Raw genomic sequence first — 22,226 nt, forward strand, 5'->3', positions numbered from 1 at the left:
TAGGCAAAGATCTTCCTAAAGGAGTTCCCAGTACATACTGAAAAACACAAGTGTCATAAAAACAAAAACAAAAACAAGCTGTTCTGGAAAACATCTATTCATTGAGATTTTTGACCCACCACTTTCTCAGCTAAAAATAGCCAAGCCTGAAAAACAGAATGAAAAAGCAACTCCAGCAGCTCCCCAGCTTTCTGAGGATTTTTTCTTTCTTTCTTTCTGAGGATTTGAAGAGTACATTGAAACACTCCTCAGTCAAACCACTGTAGGTTGATTCTGAGCAGCACTTCCAAAGAAGCCCTCTCTTACACATAACAACTCTCAACCAAACAAGTGCACCTGAGCACAAAATGCCATATTCAGGAGTTTAGGAGAAACTAAAGAGAGGGACTTTGAACAAACAGATCACCTTCCAGACATGACAAATACTATTCAGATTCCTTAATACTCTAATGAAAAGCATTTGGGCACCAAAGCAATCAGGATGCAATTTCACCTCCCCAGGAGGATCTTTTCAAAAATGCCTCCAGATGAAAGCTCATTTGTGGATTATTGAACCCATTGCCTCTTCTTCACAACTACAGAAGAAAGGCAGTCTGTCTGAACTGAAAAATGGACTTTGCAACACCCTTTGGATATAGTCACAACTATATGTAAGCAACTATGGGACACAATGTAGCTGCATTTTGCCCCGCTGAATGGGCATTCCTTTACTGGAGCTGGGTTTAAGCAAGGGCTTCTCAATGAGGTGCCTGTGGGCACCATACTGGGGCCTAGCTTTCATATTTTTTTAAAAAATAAACTCTCTAGCCCCCCTAGACAGAAAGTTATGAAACAAAGTGCACAGGTACTCTTCTAAACAATTTATGTGAAATGAGCCAGCCTGACTATGCCTGTCTGTCAGTGTTTTTAGCCAATGAGTGAAGTTGGAGCTGTGACTAACAAGTGAATTGTTTGGATACCAGGCAACAAGAATCCCTGGGGTCATAAAGAGATGTCTCCTCCTCCCCTTTAGTGCAATTTTCTTGCTTCTCTCTTATTTCCTAGTAGTCTTTGGAATCTCTGTAATTTGTTCTTTCTTTTTTCCTTACAACCAGTGCATATTTTCTGTGGTGCGATTGTATGAGATCAGGCACTACCTAGAATTGATTTGAAATACCTGTAAGTTATTTTCCACAAATACTACCTCACAATAAGTGTGGGTGGATGTTAAGAATCCCCTACCCAAATCGAAAATGCAAAATGTGAAAACTTTGCAAAGAGGCTTAAGGCATGTCTTCTGCTGTGCAAGACCTAAAGCCATGCATTCATTAAGAATTCACTGTATAGTTAACTTACAGTACAATGGTATATATACCTATTCAGAAGTAAGTCTCTGTGTTTAATGGGGTTTATTCCCAGGTAAGTGGGTGCAAAATGGTAGCCTAAGCTTTGGTTTACCGTTGGCATGAGGGAAAACAGAGTTCTTGTGCTTTTAACAGCTGTATCTCCACATTCAGGACCAGCAGGACATAGCTGACTCCCAATGGTAAGCATGAAGTTGTTGGGGGAGAGGGGGCAGCAGCAGCAATGACTTTACTCTAATGTTGTGTTATGCCATGCCCCCCATAGCAACTATGTTGTGTAATGCTACACCTTCTATGGCAGCTGTTTTATGACTGGCGTCCACAGCACTCTCTCAAAATTCAAAATGTGCCCAATGGTCCAACAAAGCTGACAACCCCGGATTAATCTATGACTCTGACAAGTGGAACTGGGCTGCAATAGGTATTTATGGGCATTCTTCTATGTGGGCATAAGCTGATGTTTTAATCTGTTTTTCACAAGTTTAACTGAAGCGAGGGCAAAAGGGAATAAAGGCATCCTATGGTGTTTTGAGGAACCAGGGAAATGTCTGCTATACCATTGCTTTGCCACTGGAAGGTGGAAATCTGTGTTCTTATACACATACAGGGGCTTCGCTATCCTCAAGAACAAGCAGAACATTTTAAAATAACTGTTATATCCCTTCAAGTCAATTACGACTTATGGTGACCCTATGGATCAGTGACCTCCAAGAGCATCTGTCATGAACCACCCTGTTCAGATCTTATAAATTCAGGTCTGTGGCTTCCTTTATGGAATCAATCCTTCCTCTTTTTCTACTTCCTTCTGTTTTTCCAAGCATTATTGTCTTTTCTAGTGAATCATGCCTTCTCATGATATGTCCAAAGTATGATAACCTCAGTTTCATCATTTTAGCTTCTAATGATAGTTCTGGTTTAATATGTTTTAACACCCAATTATTTGTCTTTTTCATGGTCCATGGTATCTGCAAAACTCTCCTCTAACACCACATTTCAAACGAGTTGATTTTTATCTTACCGCCTTTTTCGCTGTCCAACTTTCACATCCATACACAGAGATCAGGAACACCATAGTCTGAATGATCCTGACTTTAGTGTTCAGTGATACATCTTTGCATTTGAGGACCTTTTCTAGCTCTCTCATAGCTGCCCTCCCCAGTCCTAGCCTTCTTCTGATTTCTTGACTATTGTCTCCATTTTGGCTAATGACTGTGCCAAGGTATTGATACAAGTTCAATGTCCTCATTGTCAATTTTAAAGTTACATAAGTCTTCTGTTGTCATTACTTTAGTCTTCTTGACGTTCAGCTGTAGTCCTGCTTTTGTGCTTTCCTCTTTAACTTTCAATAACATTCATTTCAAATCATTACTGGTTTCTGTTAGTAGTATGGTATCGTCTGCATATCTTATTGATATTTCTCCCTCCAATTTTCACACCTCCTTCATCTTGGTCCAATCCCACTTTCCGTATGACATGTTCTGCGTATAGATTAAACAAATAGGGTGATAAAATACACCCGTCTCACACCCTTTCCAATTGGGAACCAAACAGTTTCTCCTTATTCGGTCCTTATAGTAGCCTCTTGTGCAGAGTATAGGTTGCGCATCAGGACAATCAGATCCTGTGGCACCTCCACTTCTTTTAAAGCATTCCATAGTTTTTCATGATCTACACAATGAAAGGCTTTGCTGCAATCTATAAAGCACAGGGTGATTTTCTTCTGAAATTCCTTAGGCCATTCAATTACCTAACATATGTCTGCGATATGATCTCTGGTACCTCTTCCTTTTCTAAATCCAGCTTGGATGTCTGGCATTTCTCGCTCCATATATGGTAAGAACCTTTGTTGTAGAATCTTGAGCATTACTTTACTTGCATGGGATATTAAGGCAATCGTTTGATAATTACTGCATTTCCTGGGATCCCCTTTCTTTGGAATTGGGATACATATTGAAAGCCACTGTTTAGTTTTCTATATTTCTTGACAAATTGTCAAAATTTGGACAGATTCAGTCTCAGTAACTTGTAGCAACTCTATTGGTATGCCATCTATTCCTGGTGATTTGTTTCTTTCAAGTATTTTAAGAGCAGCTTTCACCTCACATTCTAAAATTTCTGGTTCTTCATCATACGATTCCTCCACGAATGAATCTGTCATCTTGGCATCTCTTTTATAGAGTTCTTCAGTGTATTGCTTCTGTCTTCCTTTTTTTCATCTCGGTCAGTCAGTGTGTTCCCCTGTTGATTATTCAACATCCCTACTCTTGGTTTAAATTTCCTTGTAATTTCTCTAATCTTTTGGAATAGGGCTCTTGTTCTACCTTTTTTGTTGTCCTCTTCTATTTCTATACAATAACTATTATAATAGTTATTTCTGTCCCTACGTACTAGTCACTGTATAATTGTATTTAGGGTTGTGACCGTGTTTCTATCTCCTTTTGTTTTTGGTTTCCTTCTTTCTTTAACCATTTTAAGAGTTTCATCAGTTATCCACTGAGGTCTTTCTGTCTTTTTAACTTTTTGCATTCTTCCTTGATAATGTCTCTGACTTCACTCCATAGTTCTTCTGGTTCTCTATCAACTAAGTTTAAAGCCTCAAAACTGTTCCTTATTTGATCTTTATATTCTTCTGGCATGTTATTTAAACTGCATTTTGGCATTATGATTGCTTTGTTCTTCTTCTTTAGCTTTACTCTGATTTTTGATATTACTAGTTCATGATCTGTACCGCAGTCTGCTCCTGGTCTTGTTTTTGAGAAAGTATGGAGCTTCTCCATTTTCTGCTACCAATTATATAATCAATTTGATTCCTATATTGACCATTTGGTGATGTCCACATGATCAAACTTTTTTGCAAGAAACAAATTATTGGCTTCACAGAATTCAGTAAGTCTCCTGCTTCATTTCTAACTCCTAAGCCCCATTTCCCCACAATTTCTAGTTCTTCTCTGTTCCCTATTTTTGCATTCCAATCCCTCATGATTATCAGAACATCTTGTTTTGGTGTGTGATCAATTTCTTCCTGTACTTCTGCGTAAAATCTCTGCAATTTCTCTTCTTCTGCGTTTGCCGTTGGAGCGTAGACTTGGATGATGGTTATGTTAATAGACTTCCCGTTTAATCTCATTGATATCACTCGCTCAGTCCTTGTGTTATAGCTCTTAATTGCTTTTGCTACATCACCTCACTATTAAAGCAACCCCATTTCTTCTTAATTTCTCATTTCCTGTATAAAATATTTTGTAGTTGCCTGACTGAAAATGTCCCATTCCCGTCCATTTTAATTCACTCACGCCAAGTACTGTAATGTTGATGCGTTCCATTTCTTGCTTGACAATTTCTAACTTTCCCTGGTTCATGCTTCTCACATTCCATGTTCCTATTGTGTACATCGTACAACTTGACTCTCCTTTCGCATCTGTGCACATCAGCCCAGAGGCGTCATTAGTCACAGCACTACTCGTATTTGTCCGTTGTTCTTCCCCAGTAGCTTGCTAGTGCCATCTGACCTAGGGATCTCATCTTCCAGCACTATCTCGTGTTGCATTTTAGATACTCTGTTCATAGGGTTTTCATGGTAAGAGGTATTCAGAGGTGGTTTACCATTGCCTTCCTCTGAGTTTGGATGCATCTTAGTCTGAATAACTGAAATTGGTATAATTAAGGTGCCAGCAGCAAAATTGCATCATTTGATTACAACTGATCTAAGCAGAAATAAACGGAGGCAGGATCACAATAATCAGAGTTACCTCTTCTAAATCTTTCATTTTTTAATTAAGGAGATACATGATTGCATAACCATACTATCAACAACTATAAAACACAATGCAAATCCATAACCATACTATCAACAACTAGAAAACACAATGCAAATGAAATTCCACCTATAAAGCAATATGGTGTATCACATTGCCAGAGGGTGAAAAAATGGCACAGTAAAATGGAACACTGAAAAGCTCTAGACAAGAATTTTTCTGTCATATCAGAGAGAAAAATAAACTATACTTATTCCACTTTCTAAATTCACAGGTGCATTGAAAAGGATAAATCTTTGCCCCCTGTGAAATACACAACTTGCACAACAGTGAAAGGAGCAAGCCATTTCCCTGAGAGGAGCAGGGCATCTGTTTTGTCGAAGCCATGCTGCGTATCCCTGGCTATCATGTATTATTCTGCTTAACATCTGATCATTTCTAAACACTGTCTGCAAATGCTCACAATTTGTGTGCGCTTGATGTTGATTACATTGGTCATAATTTATGATGATTAGAAATGCTAAGTATTGCGTTAGCCTCCTACTGGTGTGGGCAAACAGACTATTTAAGAACTCTGAGACACAAAAATAGAAGCTGAGCTTTAAGAAACAAGCACTGTCAGAATGGTTTAGCAGGTTGTCTATGTAACCAGCATCTAGTATTAATGCCCTTTTGGACACAAATTATGTGGTTGCACACATGTACCCACAAATTCCAAAACAGCTTCATTATAGGGCTTGAGGTGTTTTGTTTGTGTGCTAAAGTTAAGTCAGCATAGTTCCATTCTTTCAAAGCTAGGGTTCCTCCACATGACTAGTTCTACTGACGAGTAGCTAGAAAAGTCAATGTCACATGACCAATCCCACCAAGAAAACATAGGAAGAGGATATTAGACTGTTTCTAAAGAAACACTACAGCTTTAAACAAATTAAACTAGTTCAGAGCCTTTTCCCTTGCAAATACACCAATTTACTAAGCAATTCATGTTTCAGGTTGACATTTGCAAAATGAATTAGATGCAGAGTACCACCAGTTCTGAGACCTCTTACTAACATCCCCCCCAAAAGAGAAAAGTTGGATGCGATACACTCACAATCATAGTGAGATTCATGAACAGTAAAAAGAGATTTACTATTCTAGAAAGCACAAATCTGAAACACTTCAAAGAAAGGATTACTGCAGGTTTGTGTGTTTTAATTTTATCTTGTTGGGAATACGACATCACGGATGTATTTCAATTATACCTCAAAGTTAAAAATGATTAAAAACTACAAAACCAGAGAGGAAAAATGTGACTTAAACACTAAAAGTATGAGAATTGCTCCAGCTCTGGAAATTGGCAGTACATGTGGACTATATTTTTCCAAGGAGCACTGAACCTTTTTACATGCAGGGTGAAACTAGACATGATATTATTCACAAAATAAGTAACTGGATGCATTTTTAAATAAATACTAGCAATGGGGGACACCTTTAGAGGGGGGGACTTTAACCCTTTGCCCTGGCCACAGTCACAGTCCCCCACCCCTGGGTGACTGTTATTTGCATTGAGAGGAAAGCAGCTTGTGCAGCTTTCGCTGCTTTTATTACTTACTTTAATAAAAACATCACTATCACCACATGCAATTACTAATTGCTTGAATAGGTCTAGTTCAGCCTAGAGAGGAGGGGCCAAACAATCCCACCCTCCCTAGGCAGCCTCTTCTCCAAGAGGCCAATTTATCATAAAACCCAAGCAACCCTTAAAAACACTGACAGCAATTTTTATTTCAAAGAAATGAGCCTTAATTTGCCAAAAATAAAGACTAAAAGGCTAATTATAGTTTTAATAAATAAAATAGCAGGCATGTAAGTGGATGTGCCTAATTAATTATTGCTAACTGACTGCTCTAATATAGTAGATATGAGACCTGCATCCAAAGCAGCAAGCTGGCAAGTATTTATTATTTATTTATTTAAAATATTTATACCCCGCCCTTTTTCCAAGGAACTCAGGGCGGCTTACATTAAAACATTAAAACAGCAATAATTAATAAACATGATATTCAGTTTAAGCAATTTAAAATGGAATTAAATAAACATAGGTTAAAACTAACTACATTGGTTAAAAGCCCGTCTAAATAGAACAGTCTTCACCTGTGCACGAAAATTTGATAATGAGGAAGCCAACCGGACCTCAATAGGGAGAGAGTTCCACAGTCTAGGGGCGGCCACCGAAAAAGCCCTATTCTGTGTCTCTGCAAGATGAACTTGCAGGAAGGAAGGGGTAATAAGTAGAGTCTCGCTGGAGGATCTTAAAGTCCGAGCAGGTTCATAGAGGGAGAGGCGCTCTGACAGATAGCCTGGACCTAAGCCGTATAAGGCTTTATAGGTCAAAACCAGCACCTTGAAAAGTAGACTCACTACCTTTGCTCAGGCCAACATCATCAGAGGCAGCTCCAAAACCACATTCTATAGTAGGTTGGACTATAGATCTAGTCTTAAGCTGCAGGGGGCAAATGGATTTTACTCATTACAGTTTCAACACTGTAAACATGGAAGGCTTCATGTTAAACCAAAATGAACCCATCTCATAGTATTCAGGGCACATCGAGGATTTCATGCCTTCTGTGGGCCTCTTGTTTGTTCAGAGGTCTTTCTTCCTGTAAAGGAACTTGCAAAGAGGACTTTTTGTACCCTGCCTGACATCTTCTCCACTTGGAGCACACCCGATTCCAACAACTGCTTGGGTTCTATTCGGAAATGTATTCCATTATATTCCCACATCAGGTGCTACTTGCAAAAACCACATTACTCACTACAAATCTTGTGAATAGGAGTATACTCTATAAAACACTGTTGGGAACTTGCTGCAATGGGCTCTACAAGGTAAATCAAACCAACAGCATGTTTCTAGAAATACAAGGTCCTGGAATCATAGCAAAGAATTTCACTTCACCAGTAGCAGTCACCCACAAGACTAATGACTAAATAAACCAGTGTGTGCACTCTTGCCCTAATAACCAATCAAGCTACAAGCAAGAATATTCTGTGAATGAGAAGTTCACTATATATTCTACACACCAACTACAACCGTCTCAAGACAAGGCTTAAACTCAAGGTCTTTTTATCCTTTCCTCATCTCTCAGCTGCCATATAATACAGCCACTGGTAATGTCTTCATAGAAATAACTGCTGGCAGTGCTGTATTGTGCGTACCCAGTGATGCTCTTGGGGCCTTTACAAGGCTCTTTTCCTTTATGCCAATGCACAACACTTAGCTATATCAAAATAGGAGGTTTGACATTGCATGTGGATAAAACAAAGTGACTACTTAGAGTCAGTAGGCCCTGGCACATGTTGTGCAAAGGCATACGTAGCAACCCTAAGAAAAAGAAAAAAGTGCTCATTCTCCAGCTCCCCCATTCCCAAGCAGAGATGATACCTACGTGCAATTTTTCTTTTTGCTGCAAACTTTGCTCTATCCAGCTGCTGCTTTGTTCTTTTCTTCTGCAGACTGTGTTCCTCCTTTGACTCTTGCTGCGGGAGAAGAAAAATGGCAAATACATAAAGTATAAAAGATGCTACCGTTTGCCATCCTTCCCCCATCTCTCCTGCCTCAACCTTCATCCAAATCTCCAAGACCAGGCTAGGAAAAAAAGAAACAAAGAAAAAACTGGCACAAAAGCAGACTCCTCAACTGGTGAGAAATGTGACTTTCAGACACAAATAAAAGAACACTCTGTAGCTATTAAAAGAGCTGTGTGATAAGTATAATGAGCAACAAGGGATGCAGGCAAATGTGTAAACAGATGAGCAGAAAAGGACAACAGACTTTATGTCAGTCACTGCCATGTAGAATGCCTGCTGCATAGGATTTTAACAAGAAGTTGTTTGCCTTTACATTCAAGAAGCCATAAACAGTGAAAACAAAAAAGAAAAACCTTATTAGATCATCCAGCAGGCATGTCTAACAGGGCAAGGTGCTTTCTTAGTACAGCTGGAAAGGTATCATCCAGCAAAGTTGCTTCCCTAAATATAAGGGGCACTTGGTTAAAAAAAAAAAAAAAAGGTGCAGGGAGAACTCCACTATCTAATGCCACTCACTATGAGAGTCACCGTACATATTTCAATCTAGTAACTCTTTTTATTCCCCTCTGAAGGAAGGGGGAGTCATGTCCATCAAAATGGCTATCATGCTATGGCCTCCCTGAACTGACAACTAAGAACATTTTAAAGAGTCAACAGTAAGAGCATTTGTCAGGGACAGTTAAGGTTTAAAAGATGTAACAATTGAAGCACAATTGCAAGCCATATCCATGCAGGGAAAGAACAGGAAAAATTGAACACGACAGATAACGGCTACACAGGAATCTTTTTAATGATTGGAGAGTCTAAAATGGAAACTGACCAAAAGGAGAACAGGCAGAATGCTAAGGTCAAGTATACTGGGCCAGCACAAGTGAGTGCTTAGACAAAAGTCAGAAAAGCAAAGGCACACAGTGAGTTGCAACTAGCCAGAGATACTAGAAACAATCCACAGGGTTTTTATATTGTAAGCAAAGAAAGACTCCCCAAGTGTGCTGCTTACCTCAGAAGAAGATACCAACAGAGAATAAAATAGTGTTCAACATCTATTTAGGCTGCAATCCAATACAAATTTACCCGTAAGTCCCATTGAACCCAATGGAGCTTGGTTCTGAGTAGACATGTACTGGATTGAGCCTTAGATGAAGTACAACTAACAATATTAATAGAAACAAAAATGGAAAAGAAACATGGCCAGTAACAGAAAAGAACATGTAAAATAATACATGGAGCAATCTAAATATGATATTCATTACATATGAGAATTCAGAGTTGGTGTGATTCCCAAAGACTGAAGAACAAATATTTGAGGAAGGCAGATCCAGGGATTCAAAATGGGACTAATACCGGAACAAGCATTTAGAGAAAAACAAGGCTGACTATTAGTAGCAAATGCAGTGATGTTATAGAAGAAATCCTGGCCAAGCTATGGGGAGGGGAGGGGGCCATGAAGCAGTGGATGATGTGCTGCTTCCAAAGCCCTGCTGGATTGCACTGGCCAGGACAGGAGGGGTCAGCAAACTTTTTAAAAAAACCCTTCCCTTTGAAACCAATGGGGGGGAACAGCCAATACCCTTCTAGTGAAAGGGAGGTAATGAACACAACACAGCACAACAACAACACTGTTGGCAGTGGATCTACACCCATGAGCAGAGTATGGGTTTCTGCAGAGGGCGTGGGTGCCCCCTCCTTGCCAGAAGGTCTGGGGATTAGGATTAGTTTTCTTCTCTAGTCAATTAACTCCTTAGTATACAGGAGAAAAGTACCTAGGCTGTGATCTAGAGCCCATAGACTATAAGAGGAGAACCACCGGAGGTACATGGAGCTTGTTCCCATTCTTCAGCCAGGAATAGGGAAGCCCTGCTACCATTCATTGAGTTGCCTCACAGCCCCAGAAATCAGCAAGAATATTGATCTAGCCCCAAATCACATCCTCTTAAGCAAGCATGAATTATGTGAACTAGATGAAACTACCATAAAGTGGATACGCAAGTGGCTAAAAATAACTGTACTCAGTGGATAATAATGAATTGAGAAATGAGGTAGCAACTGGAGTTCTGCAGCAGGTACTGAGGCCTGTGCTGTTTAGCTGCATAAATAACATCAGTGAAGAGTTTCATATGTTGCAGCAAAAACAACAAAGTCTTGTGGCTCCTGAAAAACCAACACATTTATTATGGCTTAAGCTTTCATAAACTAAAGTCCACTTAGACTCTAATCCATGAAAGTTTATGCTGGAATACATTTGTGAAGTCTTTGAAAGTATTATTTATTCATTCTTCCATTCATTCAATTTATATCCCCCCCTTCCTCTGGAGTACTACTAGACCAGGCATGGAGAACCTTTGCTCCTCTAAAACATGCTGAACTACAACTCCCATCAGCCCCAGCAAGCATGGCAAATGGCCAGGGGTGATGGGAGTTGTAGTTCGGCAACATCTGGAGAGCAAAAAGATTTCTCATGTCTGCACTAGACTTTTTTGTTGTTTTTGCTGCAACAGACTAACATGGCTATCCCTCTAAAATGTTCAAACAGTGGAATTACTGAGAAGGCTTAAGGTGTTGACACAGAACAACTGAACACAGACAGAATTCAGCATATTGACATTGAATGAGAAGGAAAGCAATGCCAAAAGCTATTTAAGTTCAAAACGTAAGACAGATAACATATTATGAATGCTTTAGAACTGTCGGATGGCTGTCCCCTCTTTATACTGTGTTTCAAGAGTCCAACTAGATGACCCTCAAAGTCCTGTCTAACTGTATGATTCCACATATTCACAGGTATCAGTGGCAATGCTGTGCAGAGGTCCTAGGTGCGTACATGGCTTTTTGGCCTGAATTCCTTCAGTCAGGCTATACTTTAAAAGGAAGAAGCATGCTAATTTGGGGGCAGTTGTTTTACAGAGGAAAGCAATTGTTTCCTGGTGCACAATACATTGATCCCATATGAATGCATTATAGCAGCCATATGGAATTAAACCAGGGTCTCTCCAGTAACCTTCCCAGCCATTCTTTCTGCTTAACCTTTGCTGTGCCGTTTTATGCCATATATGTTTAATTTTGTGATTTTTTGTCCATGTTTCTAATCTCTCCTAGCCCCTTTGGAATGCTCTTCTGCTATGATGTGTGCTTGCAGCTTCTCACAATTTAACATCATCTGTGGATTTCATTAGTGTGCAGATTTTGATCATTAATGTAGATGTTAATCATGAGCAATCCCGACACCAGTCCCTTCTTCCCTGTGCTGTTATTCAGCACTGAATTCACTGCTGTTTTGTGCTACCCTTTGTCTAAAGCTTTTAGAAAATTTTATCCCAGGAGTGTGCCTACCCAGCTAAGTACAAAGCACAGTATTATATGATTCTCCAAATCCCAATATGCATTTTCTTTTACTGCTTTTAAGATAATCAAACAAGCAAGCCATTTAGCATAACAGAAGTTATTCACCACTCTTTCCACTCACCTAAGAGACAATATTTCTATTTCTTTCTCTCAATACCTTCCAGCTTTAATACTAATGCTGTTTAAAAGGTCTTATTCCCTGTCATACCCAAATTCAAAATATGGGTTCGCTTGCTCTCCTAAAAATAGGTTCTGCTCCCAACACACTGTTTACACTCCAAGCCCCACTTTGGTCACAGAGGTCCAACAAAATTTCAACCCACGATCCCTCATACTCCAGGACCAGCTGCTTAATCCCCTCTACCTGACCCGGTAACAGCACCTACTTTCACCTCTTTGTAGTCTGAACAAGCTCCATTTTCCCCCAATGGCTCCCCTCTTCTCATGGTTTCTATAAACATATCCCCAACCATTCATTTCCTCTGATCTGACGAAAACTCCAGAAAGCTTCCCTTCAGGACTCCTTTCTGCTGCTTTTTTACTTTAATTATTTATATCCCACTCTTTAAAATATTTTTTCCAAAGCAACTTAAAAGAGTCGTAACCATTAAAAACCAGTTTTTAAAAAACCAAGTAAAAACATCAGCATAAAAATCCATGGAGCTTCTCAGACTTCTTCAGGGAAATAATTCCTCAGCTGTTGTGTCACCACAAAATGGCTCCATCTTTGGTATCCCTCACTCAAATCTTTACTGACGATAGGTCACGAGAGCAGGGCCTCTGATGCCAATCTCAGGCTCAGGCAGGCTGATACAGGTGCAGGCAGTTCTTGTACCAGATAATCCTTCATGCTCTAAATTACCCAGGATAAGGTTAACATCTGTTCTTAAAACTGAGCTCAGAAACAAATTGGTAAAAAATGTAGTTGGTATAGAATCAGTGTAATACGTCCTGACTGTCTTGCTCCTACCGACATCCTGGCAGCCACATTTTGAAACAGTTTTGAGTTTCCAGACTGTCTTTAAAGGCAACCTTGCAGAGGACATTGCAATGGTCCAGGGAGTTAACATAAAAATGTAAATGTACTGCCTTCAAGTCAATTCCAACTTACGGTGACCCTATGAATAGGGTTTTCACGAGGCTGAGAGGCAGTGACTGGCCCAAGGTCACCCAGTGAGCAGGTGACCCCTCATCTGCAGTCCAAAGATGCAACAGTCAATGAATGATTGTACTACTTGTTATTTCTGCATATTTGAACTAGTCCCCAGTTTGAAGATTTGGTATGAGAGGAAATGGGATAAACATTCTCTGGAAAACCAGGTAGATTTTTTTGGGAAGGGGTTTCTATACTTACATCTTGAGTTTAACCATGCAGACTGAACAGCTAGTGCTGATCCTGCAACTTGGAATTTGAGAAGCATCTAATATAATGGTTGGGTGGTCACCTGGTGCACATCTGATCCCTTTTAAAATCTCCTTGCAGACGCACTCAGAATCTACCTGCTGAAGTGATTAAGGGAAAGCCTGGAGGTATGTTTGCTTACCATGTTTGGTTTAATGCATTCCGTTAAAGAGGACAGGTAGCCTGAGCGTCTTGGTTCTATCTAATCTAGGTGGAAACATATTTTCATGACACAGAACTATGAAGAAAAAGGAGATTTTCCTAGAATCAGATAATTTTGGAGCAGAAAATGAATATATTATCTAGTTTGAGGATTGGATTACATATTATCTGTAGGCTGCATATGCTGTGACCCACTATGTGAACTGCAATCTATCTACCTACTTACGATACATATAGAGAAATAATCTGTCACTTCATTTTTATTATTCTTGACTCTGTGGTGGACCAATAAATGGCCATTGCTCAGTAGATGGCAGGCAAGTTTTAGATACCTATCCCTGATCTAGGCCATGACTACCTTAAGTAGCACTACTACTTTAACTGCACCTAACAGACCTTTTTTCTACTGAAAAAAATTCAAATGGATGAGGTACTCCCAAACCTCTCTTATTAAGTTCTTAACTTTTCCCAGTTTTGAATGGGATGTTTAAAATCTTTCCTCCTTCAACAAAAGTAGATTATATTCTGTCAGTTGCATTTCTGTTTGAGCAACTTTGGAAAAAATGTACATGTGTTAGAAAGTGGTTGTCATCTCCAGATTCCACCACTGGCCTTTTCTAATGTCTTATTTTCAAAACCTTACTTCTCTTGATTTCTCTCCCAGGTATATTGCGCACTAAAGTCTGACTAGTATGGAGTAGAATGAAGCAATGATTTTCTGTCATATGGAAACTGTCTAAAATTCTGCTACTGTAAGTTGCCCTTTGGGCACATCAGTTTCACAACTTGCTTACTTAGTCTATAGTTCCCTAGAACCATGCAGATTTTTCTAATTGGAGCAATTATCTACCCAATTTTGTTAATAGTACATTGATTTTTCTCTTGTTCATATAATGCTTGTCTTAAGTGAATTTTGACTTCTGCTCTTCAATTTCCCAATGTGTTAGGAAGACTTTGATTTATTGATTGATTGAAGTATTTATAATCTGCACTTTCATAAAAATATATCAAAGTGGCAGACAATGTACAAAGTTATAATAAAATTGCAAAAGTATCCATAAAAACATCATTTGAAACAACAATATTAATAAAATAAATAAATAAATAAATAAATAAATAAAAGAAAAAATCATATGCAAAGGCCTGTTTAAACCATACAGTTTTCAGAAGAGATCTAAAAGAAGGTAGGTACAGTTCTTGCCGAACCTCTACTGATAGGGATTTCAAAGGGCAGGGCCCAACACACTAAAGGCTCAGTTCCTAGTGAAGGCTTTGATTTCAGAACCAGGATATTGTTTTGTGATTGTGGCAGTAAAGCTCCTAACACTAGTTGGCTGAGCTGGTGTGGTAACAAGGGCACTAAACCAGCTGTAGACTATCTTCTGTTAGGGAAAGGAAATCCTTTCCTATGAAGGAAAGGAAATTCAGTTTAGCTGGAATCAAAACTTTACATGCACAGACTGAGGACCTAGAAGGTCCCAGGGAGGTGGGAAGCCCAGCGGCAAGGAAACTGGAAGAATGTTACAGAGTGTAGGGGATAGACTGAGAAACAGAAATCTGAAGGAAGGGTAGATGTGTTGAGGAACAGGACAGAGACAGGGAACTGATGCAATAAGGGGTGAATCAGAGAGAGGGGCGAGAGGGGCAGAATGCTATCCAGAATGAGAGAAGGAGTGCTAGACAGCATGGTCAAGAGACAAGGCAGGCAGAAGTAGCGGTTGCTGGATCTAGAATCTTAACATTGACAAGGGAATTCTGCAAGTTGTATCTTCTACTGTCACTGCAGCATTGTGACCTGCCAAACCTAAAGGAGCAAAAATGGCCAAAACAAACAAGCCTGAATATGAAGGGATGGGGAATCAACATCTATGTGAATTTTTTTCTGCCTCTATATTATCTAAAAAATAGATAGATCATCCTCTACTTCAGGTGTAGCTTACATTTGGGCTTCCAGATATTGTTGAAGTCCAACTCCCATCAATCCCAGCTAGCATGACCAGTAGTCAGAGATGATAGAAGTGGTAGTCAAGCCACAGGTTAGTCACCCCTCCTCTACTTCATTTAAAAGCAACATCTTTTCAGATTCTGTAGTTTTGTATTTCCTCCTACCCTGACAGCAAGCCATGATCAGAATTACAACCTGTGAACCATTTAACAGTAAAATGCAATATGAGCATCTGCAAGAATTTTTCTGGGTAGGATGGGGTCAAAGTAAATATTGCAAATAAATAAATATCATTAGAGAATTGCCCTTCAATTTCTGATAGGTCTTGTGACTTAGCAGTTGGTGAAGCCAGGTCTTCCCAGGCGTGGGAAGAAACTAGTACTCCAAATCTCTCCCTCCATTGTTTTCCACTGGATACACCTGCATTTCATCTATGGATAGAGCTGGCATTTTCACCAACAGCTGAAATCCTCAATCCTTTCCCTGCCTCCCTTCACCCTCTCCAGCCCTTAATTAACTGCACAGGTACTACAGTCAACTTCACAGCTCCCCACTGCTTTCCCACCCAAAACCCCCACACCAGGATAAACATTGGACTACAGGGTTGGCATACAATACTTCAGTTTCACCCTCCCCTCAACGAAATGGGTATAACAACACTGGGTTACTTTGCAGGGCTGATGTAAACTACCTTCTCTTGAGCACAGCCCCACCCCTTGCAAAAAGGGTATAATAATCTTTAATCTGCATTGGCACTAGTTTACAAACTCAAGAAAAATAACTTTTTTCCTATAAAGTAATATTAAAGTTAGAAAGAGCATGAACTCCCATCCTAGCTGGAACTTTTTGCCTAATCACAACTAAGCTAAAAACCTAGATACCTGAATTGTTTCTGCTGGGCAGCAATCAGTTTTCCGCCAGGAAATATTGGCATAAAAAGCTTGAAAACAAACCAGTAAGTTCCTTTAATAGGCAATGGATGTGTCACGCTAATAAATTTAATTGCAATACATATATTTTTGTTGTCCACCTCTCACCCAGAATGAGGCGGATTACAAAGATTTAAAATTGCAAAGCATACATAAAATCTATACAGAAATGTAAAAATACAAAACACATACAAAGAAACCATACATAAACAAGTCCATAAATCCTTAAGATCCTTAAAAACATAACACAGGGGTGGAAATTTAGCCAAATGCTTGTGTAAAAAAGATGGGCCTGCAGCTGCCATCTAAAAACGGGAAGACAGGGCTGATCAGAGACGAGGGCATTCCACAGTCTAGAAGCCACAACACAGAAGGTTCTGTTGCGAGTATTCGCCAATATAGTAGGAACTTGCAACAGGCCCTCTTCCCTGGCTCTTGTGCGATAGGTATGACCAATGAGGGGAAGGCAGGCAGCTAGATACTTAAGTCCCAAACTGTTTAGGGCCTCAAAGGTCAAAACCTGAATTGTACTTGGAAGCAAACTCTAGTCTTCTCTTTGTTTAATAGGCTAGATCTGCTTTCCTAAATGTCAATCATTGCTATAATTCATTCACTGCTTAATAACACTGAAAAGTAGAAACAGGCAAAATAAATGAGCAGAAAAGCACCTGACTAATTTGCCTCATATTTTGGGTTCGACAAGCGCTATAGATTTACATTTTCTTAAATGCAAGTTGGGAATCCAGGGGATATGGCTCTTCGGGGGAGGACATCCATGTGTACAATCCATATTTTCCAGATCTGCTTATGAGAAGTTATGACGGGAAATATACCAAATGTGTTAATATGGTCATGGCATAAATAACTCCTCTGGCTGCCTATTAAATAAAAACCTTATTAAAAACAAGCGGTGTTAGCTTGGTATGATATATATGTGTGTGTACATTATATTTTTCTCTCTAGACAAATCAATTTAGCCTTCTTTTTGACACTCCATTTTTATCAAGGAGCTCACAAATAGATTTTTTGTTATTGGCTGTAGTAACTTGACAGGTGTTAACCATACCGGAGATTCCCGGATGGATCTTTATAGCATGTCTATCGCAGAAAAAAGCTGCTGCTGTTTACTGCTGGGTGAGTGGGATGGTTTCAACAGTTGCATTCCCCTTGCTGTGCTCTCCCCTTCCTGTTTTCCCTGTTTACAGTTTAATATTCTTTTTACAGGCATTGTCATTCTGCAGTTGCATAAGAAAAATAGCTGGCACGTGCCCCTGTCAGCACTCTATATATGTTCCTGGAAATTTGGCCCTCTTAAGGTGCTGGACTACGACCTGGGAGACCAGGGTTCAAATCCCCACACAGCCATGAAGCTCACTGGGTGACCTTGGGCCAGTCATTGCCTCTCAGCCTCAGAGGGAGGCAATGGTAAACCCCCTCTGAATACCGCTGACCATGAAACCTTATTCATAAGGTCGCCATAAATTGGAATTAACTTGAAGGCAGTCCATTTCCATTTTCCAATGAACTGCAGCTGGATATGCAATTATCCAGCATAGCCTCTAAGCTTACATCTATTCTTCTCAAGGAATGTTCAGAAAAGGTCTTTGTCACTTTTACTCCTGGCAGCCAGACTTCTGATTTTGCCTTGATACTTCACTTGAACCCCATCAAGGTGAAATTAACTAAAAGCTTCTTGAGACTCCCTGTGAGACTATAGTCAAGGTAGGAACACATTCATTGTTCTGCTGTTTCTAGTGTGTCTCCACTTCTCTTTTCTGAAAACAGGGGCACACTACGCTAGTCAAGTCCTGCCTCTTTTTCCTGTAAAACCTGGAGGGATCAGCTTGGGTGCGTTTTTAAAAAAAATCAACTTCAAAGAGATTTTGCAACTGATCGGCAGGTCAACCCGTTCCTCCTCCAGGTGTGGCTAATGGAAACACTTTGATCCAGCGACTAGTGTGTTTACAGCCTCAGTTCCAGCTCTCTGATAAGTCCTTTCTTTACAGCATGTTAGCTTCTTTTTTGGTGCACTGGAGTACAGACCAGTCTTCAGGAAAATAAGTGATGAGAAGACAACATAATGGCTGACTTCCTAGGCTGCAACAAAGCTATCCCTTGGCTGCAACCCTGCCTCTACCTCATATATCCTCTATTGCCTCCAAATCAGAATTTTCAGGACTATCCTGCAAAAGGTAAAATGAAACAAGGTCACACTTTAAACTAATTGTCCAAATAATCCCTAAATGTATGGTGTGCCTTCAAATTCTGCTTTTCACTGCTCTCTCTTCTGGCTTATCTGTATATTGAATGTGTCTGAGCTATTGTAATAAATTTGCCATAATCTCCCCCACTATGCCTGGCTTATCATAGGGACTTCTTATTTCTTCTTTAATCATTCATCTCCAAGATTCATTTTTCCTGATATGACCAAAGATTTTCCTGATGATTTTGTTTTCTGATATTATCAATGTGTGGTGTTCTTTTTTCTTTATTACCCAAGATTCTGTTCCATTATAGCAAAACTGGATATATTAATATTGTGCATATCTAGATTTCAGATAAGTTAGTTATGTAGGCTATTTAAGGTGATTTCAGTGGACCTTACTTTCCAGACACTGCATTTAAGTTTGTGATGTAAGAATTCGTTAACAGTTTTCATATTATCAATCTTAAAACAGCGGTAAAAGAATGTATTCCTTTTGCATTAAAATATTTTGAGCGATTTTAAGAACTAATCTCTTTCTGAAGTCTTTGGACAAATCTCACACTGGAACTGCTTGTAAGCATGTACATCCTTATGTGGAAAAAGCAATATACAGTAGATTGTAATATTTTAAAAGGTTTTTAACCCAAAGAAAAGAGAGATTCTAACCAGAATTCTACCTGTGAACAGAGGTGTACAGCACAGAGATCAAATCAAGCATAACTATTAGTTTTCCTTGTAAGCTTTGCATTAGGAATGACCTTGTAGCAGTGTTGGTGATATTTAATTGATTAAGATTATTTTTGGACTAGCAGTCTTATTAAAAAGGCAGTTAGTTGAATGGTCCCTTGAGTAGCTGATATTCCCGTAGGCGGATGAGCATTATTAAAAGGTTGGGTCAGATTAGAGCAGCCCCACTGCCTTTGTTGATTTCTTTCCTTGTCTGCATTCAGCGAAGGTATCTCAGGGCCATTCTTGACAGCACAGATGTAGAGTACCTCTGGATTAAGGGGTTTGCTCCCTCTAGAAACAAATGCTTCCCATGAGCAGATCTAAGACCTAATTAAATAGTGTTTTTCATTTTCTGGTTTTATTAAATAAGTATGGTTTTAAAAACCTCAGTTACTGAAAACTGTGTGTGTGTTTAGGCCATGAGGATTAATTAGATTCACTACAGAAGCTCCCTGGACTATAACTATCCAGTAGAGCAAATCATACACAGGGTCTATTGTGGCTATCACTTTTTCACAGTAAATGCTTACTTGTTACGCACATTGCAGGGGATTTAAATGTCTTTCCAATATTGCATTTTCTAAATACCGAAACAGCAATATCTTGTCATTGCAAAAATGTGATTTTTTTCAACATTGTCCTATTATAATCACTGGAGTCTTCCATGTCATTATTAAGAAATGGCAAATACCAGTAAGATAAGCCCTCTCCCTGAAGCAATGAACTGTGTGCCCTTTCTTCTAGTACACAAAAAGAGTCCTGCTACAGCAGACATCAAGTCCAGCATCCTGTTCTCACAGTGGCCAAAAAACCCTCCCCTTCAAGCTTTGGCTAATGCCAACCTTAGTTACTTTTCAGCACTAGCTGAAGACACTCCCCTGCAGCCAGGCCTTCTGAACAGCCCATTATATGCCAGAGGCATATTTGGCTATGAATGGCTGTGTTCTCAATGATATGCTAAATAAATGGAGATGGTTGCATTTTGAAGTATATTTTATTATTGTTTTTATTGTTCACTGTGTACTACAATGCAAATGTAATACCCACCCCAAGATCACATGTTATGAGGGGCAGGATATACATTCTATAAATAAAAGTAAAATAAAGTAGATTTCTATAAGCCTATAAGCAGTGCACATATCTCCAAATTCCTATACAACTTCTTTTCATTATGTGAAGGACAAGATTCTGTGCCTGTGTGCTGAATCAATGCTAGTGGAAGTGTAATGCTGAAAGAGTACTGTTTTATTTTATAAAATAATCTTCTGAAATAGCCAATAGCCTTGAAATGTTCAAGAGACATCCAATATTATTTCCTTTAGCACTTTGACTTTTGAAGGAGTTAAAAGCTTATAGCCTCTGTATTGAAGGACAGCAAAATAAATGCATGTTGTATTCTGGGTAGCTGAGATATACCAATAGCCTCCCTTGAATCACAAAATCTTGCGCTCTGTTTGGATTTGCAAATAATATGCAACGTAAGATCCCTGCTGGTTCAGGCCAAAGGCCCATCTAGTTCAGCATCCTGTTCCCACAGTGGCCAACCAGATACCTATGGGAGACCCACAAATAGGGACTAAGTGCAACAGCACTCTGCTCACCTGTGATTCTCAGCAACTGGTATTCAGAGACGTCCTGCCTCTGGCAGTGAAGGTAGAATGGTGGTTAGCCACTGATAGCCTTATCCTCCATGGATTTGTGTAATCCTCTTTTAAAGACATCCAAGTTAATGGACATCACTACATCTTGTCGGAGTGAATTCCATAGTTTAACTATAGCAAAGAGTTACAGAAATAGTTGGTATGGGAAAGTGTGGCATGTAACCAATTCAATGAGCAATATGGTTATCCAAAAGATTTGGGTTGAAGTACCACCAGTACATTGATGATATGCTGATGTCCCTCACCTGTACCTCTCATTTAGATTTTTTAGAACGTGTAATTTATATGTGGCTTTAATTATTGAAATGTTGAGACTGCCATTTTATTGTATTTTCCCATCTATTTTTTGTGAGTCACACCTGCTCTATGAGCTTACCACAACATGGCATGTCCAAAGAGCTGAAAGTAGAATTACCATGCTGCTGCCATGCCACACTGTCCCATCACTATGGAGGGCCATTTTCAGAGCTAGCACTGGGGGCTTACTGCTCAGTCCCAAGACATTTTTGTTATGAAATCCCATGGGTTCTCTCTTATCCCCTGCTCTCTAACATCTACATGAACCCACTGGGGAGGTCATCCAGGGATTTGGAGTGAGGTGCTATGAATTCACTGATAACACCCAATTCTATTTTACATACAAGTCAGGTAAGTTAGTAGAAGTGCTAAATCAGTGCCTGAAATCAGTAGCGATCTGGATGGGGGACAATAAACTGAAGCTCAATCCTGACAACACAGAGGTTCTGTGGATAGGTGGTTCATCTGTTCAGGAAGATGGTGTTCAGCCTGTTCTGTTAGGATATGTATGCAGTTTGAGAATGCTCTTAGATCCAGTTTTGACCCTCCCAAGTGACCTCAGTGGTATAGAGTGCATTCCACCAGATGAGGTTGGTGCACCAGCTGTAGCCTGCCTCTCCTAGATAAGAGTCTAGTTATGGTTTTGTCCTGCACAGAGATGATCTGGCCACGTTCTGGTAATTTCTAGGTTAGATTACAATAATGCATTGAAGTGGGACTGCCTTAGAAGACTGTCCAAAAACTGCAGACAGTCCAAAACACAGCTGCTAGGTTACTAACTGGGACCAGCGATTAGGAATAAACGTATCTCACTGATGCTTAAAAAGTACCATTGAATACTGCCACAAATAAAGGCTAGCATATTACACCTTTGTTGAGGCAGCT

At 39.6% G+C, this 22,226-nt stretch overlaps 1 protein-coding gene across 3 annotated transcripts in view; it reads right to left on the reverse strand.

Moving 5' to 3' along the window:
- UIMC1 (ubiquitin interaction motif containing 1) overlaps positions 1-22,226 on the reverse strand; it is a 93,449-nt gene that overhangs the window by 49,547 nt on the left and 21,676 nt on the right. For all 3 annotated transcript variants that reach the window (XM_061617566.1, XM_061617567.1, XM_061617568.1), the window contains one exon: positions 8,527-8,617. In XM_061617566.1, the coding sequence (XP_061473550.1) occupies positions 8,527-8,617 (91 nt within the window). The remainder of the gene's footprint in view (positions 1-8,526; positions 8,618-22,226) is intronic.

Source organism: Rhineura floridana, chromosome 3, assembly GCF_030035675.1.
Source record: "Rhineura floridana isolate rRhiFlo1 chromosome 3, rRhiFlo1.hap2, whole genome shotgun sequence".
NCBI lineage: Eukaryota > Metazoa > Chordata > Lepidosauria > Squamata > Rhineuridae > Rhineura > Rhineura floridana.